General features: G+C 42.9%; 1 protein-coding gene across 1 annotated transcript; it reads left to right on the top strand.

Moving 5' to 3' along the window:
• Positions 1 to 313: 313 nt before the first annotated feature.
• OTX2 (orthodenticle homeobox 2) lies at positions 314 to 5,277 on the top strand. The gene is made up of 3 exons (XM_072640633.1): positions 314 to 752; positions 1,967 to 2,118; positions 4,559 to 5,277. The coding sequence occupies exons 1-3, from the start codon at positions 656 to 658 to the stop codon at positions 5,177 to 5,179; spliced, it is 870 nt and encodes a 289-aa protein (XP_072496734.1). The 5' UTR covers positions 314 to 655; the 3' UTR covers positions 5,180 to 5,277.
• Positions 5,278 to 5,485: the final 208 nt, after the last annotated feature.

The following is a 5,485-nucleotide window of genomic DNA, read 5'->3' as shown; positions in this document are numbered from 1 at the left end:
AGCAGCTGAAAGCTATAAAAAGCTGGGATAATTAAAATCTCTGCCGGTGGAATGGCAACAGGCCGGGAGAGATAGGTTTCTTGAATTGTTTCTTTGTTTCGCACCACTGGGCTTTGTTATCAGCATTATTTATTTAACCAAGAAGATCTTTGTCTCTGCAAATGGCCCCAATCAAGTTTTGTTTGAGACAATTAGCAAGAGCCAACCAAGAAGTCCTATGCAAATGCAGGGATAGGAATGCAATGTGTGCATTTGAAGGCCTGGGGTTTTGTCCTTGTGTAAGGCAGATTGTAATTACTTTCTGGGGTGTAACTTTTTTTTTTTTAGTTGAGGGTGGGGGTGGGGAAGACATGTTTATCCGGCCCACATCTCCTCTGGTCCCAAAGGCAGCTGGGGACCTGAGAGTCCTTTAAGAGCCAAAGGATCCTTTAACCTCTGAACCTCATGCTAGCTTGTCACTGGAGATAAAAGATTCGCACTAGACATCTCAGTTAACCAGAACTTTAAAAAATATTATTACTTGTCTTTTTGTTTTCATCTTTAGAAACACCAGGTTTAAGCCTAGCCAGCAGGGACCCTGAATCCATCTCCTGAGGAATCGAGACCTTGCTGCCAGGTCTCCATTTTGGCCAACTTTTCTCCTCCAAACTTTAGCATGATGTCTTATCTTAAGCAACCTCCTTATGCAGTAAATGGGCTGAGTCTTACCACCTCCGGAATGGACTTGCTTCACCCCTCCGTAGGCTATCCTGGTAAGAAAGACCCCCACCTCTTACGTCCAAACAGTAGAAAACCGATAAGGAGTCTTATGCCTTCCAAGATAACCCCTAGTCTTTGAGTTTGCTTCTTTTCATGAGTGAGGTGAAGCAGACTCCTGAACTTTCCACTGAATAACTTGGAATCTTTTTCAGTCCCTTTCTTCCCTCTCAACCCTCTCTTCTTCCTACAAAGGATCTGCCTGGAAGTAGGGAGAGGGGAGGATGAGGAGGCTAAAGGAGGGAGAAGGTTGACTTGCAGTGATTGAAAGACATCTGTTTCCCTTTGCTGGACTGTATTGCCTGAACAATTAAAGCCAGTTCTCAAAGTTTGAGTTGGAATGCCTGACTCTATGTCACACTCTCCTCAAGTATGCTGACTTCTGGCGCCCAGTAAAAATAGTCTTTTTTTCCTCTCTCCTTCCTTGGCTTTTCTTTCTGTGGCTTCTCTGTTTTATATATTTCTTCCCACTTCCCTCTCTGCTCTCTCATCCCTCCAGTATAATAGTAACACAGTTGCTCCAAAAGGATGTGGTGATATTTTTCTTCCTTTCTATTCAGATTTTAATTCAAAATAGAAGTAAAACTTTCTCAGACTTTTAAAGCTTACATCATTAAAGGCCATTTGGGCCCAGGGCTGGGGGAGGAGGGGGAGGGAAGTCTTTATAAAGCTTCTGGTAGGTGATTTTGTAAATAGACAGGAACTGGAAGCCAGATTTTCTGAAGTCCAGTCAAGACTTGGGTACAGGGGCTGCCCATCTTGAGAGACTCTTTATGTTCTGCTGAATTATTATTTGGGGATTTTATAGGGACTTTTTTTTTCCTTCCTGAGAAGTACAGGCAAGAGATCATCGTGATTTTCGTGGGTATGAGTTCTCTGAGAGTAAATCTGCAGGGCACAGGCAGTCTCTTCTTATGAGGCAAAAGCTCGGCATGTATGCTGCTGGTTAATGGGATCTGTAACTGGGGGAAAAGGGAGGGAGCTAGAACAATGGGGACTGGCAGGCTCTGAGGAGTGGCAGTGGCATCAGGAGTCTCTCTAATGAGGTTGCTGCCAATGGGGAGGAAAGAAAGAGGGCTGCTGGTTTCAGTAGTATGTTGGCTAGAAAGGGGCATTTGGTTGAAAGAGTGAATGGGGGTGCATCCCCCCTACTACAGTTGGGAGACTGGTCTGCTCCACTAAAAGCTGTCATGACTTTCTTGTCCTGTAGCAACCCCCAGAAAACAGAGGAGGGAGAGGACCACCTTTACCCGTGCTCAACTGGACGTGTTGGAGGCACTGTTTGCCAAGACCCGATACCCAGACATTTTCATGCGGGAGGAAGTAGCACTAAAGATCAATCTTCCTGAGTCTAGAGTGCAGGTAGGGAAAGTGTTGGTGGTGTCATCTGCTATCTTAGACCTATTGTGTGCAACCTGGGGACACCCTCTGTCATTTTGTTAACTTTTACCTAATCTTCTTCAGACCTTTGTTCAGGCATTCTTTAGGGGCACAAAATAATCTCCATACTTTTGTCCATTGACCCTCCCCACAACCAAGGAGGAGAGATAGACCTTGGTATCCATTCTGACTTAAAAACAGCTCCAGTTCCCTTTTCTTCTCTCTTCCATATGTTTCAGTCCTCTTCTCCTCTTCCACAAATTCACCTTTCCCAAGTTGCTGAAGTATAATGATTGAAGCAAGAGTGTGGAAGAACTCCCCGCAGTGAGAATGAAAGCAAAGACCCAGAGGATTTAATATTTCTATGGAGCAAAGACCTGGGGTTAGGAGAACTCAGAGTCCTGGATGGCTAACAAAGCTTGCATATACGTTCACTGATATTCCTCTTTATTTAAAGAGCTATAGAAATATGTTATTATTATTGTTGTTAGATCAGTCTAATTGTATAATGAGAAGCAGTGTTGAGTGGTGGATTGATCCAAGTAGAAAAATAAGCCCTGCTCCTTCCACATATAGACTGTGTGATCCTGTTCAAGTCCCTTAATCTCTGAGTTTACCGGATAATTTTCAAAGGTTATATTTTCCACAGAAGATGGCAACCTATACTAATTAGTAGGAGTTTCCCCAAGTTCTCTCTATCAATGATATCATTGGTCTATTTCCTGTCCCAATCCCCATTCCTTATCTAATTGAACAACTTCCATCCCTTATCTTTCTACCTATTCTGATGTCTTCAGAAAATAAGAAATCAACCCAATAGAATGAGTTGACTGAGAGCTTGTTTTCACATCTCTGTGATTTATACAGAATTAGCAAGACTCTCTAAGCTTCAGAATATATACTTTGAAATGGCTCAGGGTAACTGCAGAAACCACCTTAAACGACAACTCCTTTTTTCTCCTGCTCTTCACCTTGTTTTCCCAATGCTAGGTTTAAAAACTTAAGAGGTTTCTAGACCACTCAGTACTACTCGGTTTAGGCAAGAAGCAAACTCCAGATACTCCTGTTTCTCAGAGAAGGCCTAGTATCTAGAAAAAATATCCACAAATCTGGAATTCCCCCTTCAACCAGGGCAAGCTTTGCGGAAGGATTAAACCTGGGACTAAGGTTCCAAGTCAAGGAAAGAAAGAAGAGAAAATGCAGTCTTCTCTTAAAATTTAATTAAGGGGCTGATTGTGAAAGACTTTGACCCTTCTGAAAAAGCTATCAAGGGAAATGAATGGACGGGGATGGGTTTTTCTATCTACTGGGTTTAGAAATGAACTTTAGGATACTGTTAGAGTTAAAATAGTCTTGTGCTGCCCTTAGAGATATTTCCTTCTGTGACATTTTAGGTATGTTCAATTCAGCAGCTCACAAAGGAGAAAATTAACTAGAGTCTGTGTCATTTCGAAACCTGACACAGTGACAATTTCTTATCGCCTTTACTCACGGAAGAAACTCATCAAATAAATGACAGTACAAGTCCCACCTTGGAAATGCCTATACCTTTTCTGAGTAGTAAAAGCATCTTGGTTTCACAAATTTAAGTCCAAAATGCTGAAATCTTGACTTGGCCCTATTGAAAATTATGCTGACTCAGCTCATTCAAGTCCCCACTCCTCCCTCACCTCACTGGAGAGTTCTGGTCACCTCAGGCCAGCATTTTATCCACTTCTCCAAAAGGGAAAGCAGGAGAATATTCAGCAGGCAATTACTCTGAGTCCCTACCTTTTGGAGGCATTAGCAAAGGAGTAAAGTGAGAGGATCAGCCTCTATACTCGATGTATTTCCACCTCTATAATTATATGATTCTAAATGTTAGATGCCAAACCCTTTGAGGGCAGGACCCATTCTTTATAGCCCCTTCAGGATCTAACCTTGTGTTTGCATTGTAAATACTAAATAAATATTTGAACTGAATTGTAAAGGTACATTATTAGTCACACAGGAACTCAGAATGTTGTTTTTTGGCATTTGGTCGAATAGAATCTGAAATACAATATGGACTATGTATTAAGGATTAAAGACAATCACCAGCTATATGATTTTTGGACCTCTCTTAAAAGTCCTAGCTGTTTCCAAGTTCCCCATCCTGGAAGCAGAGATGAATTCTAGTACTTAGGGACAAAAGACTATATATAGACAGACTGATATCCAACCAATGAGGTTTCTCATTGTGTGAATAACTAGAGTAGTATTCAAATCCTATGTATCCTCCAGTCTTGGCATCTAGAGACTGGCAAAGAGGGCTTTTCTGACCTTACTTACAAAGTTAGTTTTTGGCCTGAGTCAACTCATCTTTTTGGTGGAGGTTATCATGGAAAACTTCTGAAAAGGGTTCTTTCCCCTATCTTTCTCTTTTTTTTCCCTCCTCCTCAAGGTATGGTTTAAAAATCGAAGAGCCAAGTGCCGCCAACAGCAGCAGCAACAACAGAATGGTGGTCAAAACAAAGTTCGACCTGCCAAAAAGAAGAGCTCTCCAGTCAGAGAAGTGAGCTCAGAGAGTGGAACCAGTGGCCAGTTCACACCCCCCTCTAGCACCTCAGTCCCAGCCATTTCCAGCAGCAGTGCCCCTGTGTCCATCTGGAGTCCAGCTTCCATCTCCCCACTGTCAGATCCCCTTTCCACCTCCTCTTCCTGCATGCAGAGATCCTATCCCATGACCTACACCCAGGCCTCAGGTTATAGTCAAGGATATGCTGGCTCAACCTCCTATTTTGGGGGTATGGACTGTGGATCTTATTTGACCCCTATGCATCACCAGCTTCCTGGACCAGGGGCCACACTCAGCCCCATGGGCACCAATGCAGTCACCAGCCATCTCAATCAGTCCACAGCTTCTCTCACCACCCAGGGCTATGGAGCTTCGAGCCTGGGTTTTAACTCAACCACTGATTGCTTGGATTATAAGGACCAAACTGCCTCCTGGAAGCTAAACTTCAATGCTGACTGCTTGGATTATAAAGATCAGACATCCTCGTGGAAATTCCAGGTTTTGTGAAGACCTGTAGAATGTACCCTTCCCCTTTTGTTTCTGGTGATTTTTTTTTAACATAATGGGCTGAACATTCCAGTTTTAGCCAGGTTTTGGTTGAACAAAGACAGTTAGTCAAGGGCATGGTCAGATACATCTTCTGATCGAAGCTCTGGGAAGAAATAGGAGGAAAAATGAAGGAAGGGCCTTAAAGGGGCAAATCAACTAGCAACCAGAAGTGGACAAAGCCACCCACTTACATATGACCCATGTAATAGTTTTAGATCTTTATTGGTTTTCTTGGTTTGTAAAGCTATGGGGGGAAAACATTCC

The sequence above is a fragment of the Notamacropus eugenii genome, chromosome 1 (assembly GCF_028372415.1).
Source record: "Notamacropus eugenii isolate mMacEug1 chromosome 1, mMacEug1.pri_v2, whole genome shotgun sequence".
NCBI lineage: Eukaryota > Metazoa > Chordata > Mammalia > Diprotodontia > Macropodidae > Notamacropus > Notamacropus eugenii.
Note: the sequence above shows the minus strand (reverse complement) of the source record. Positions and strands in the feature narration are given on the sequence as shown.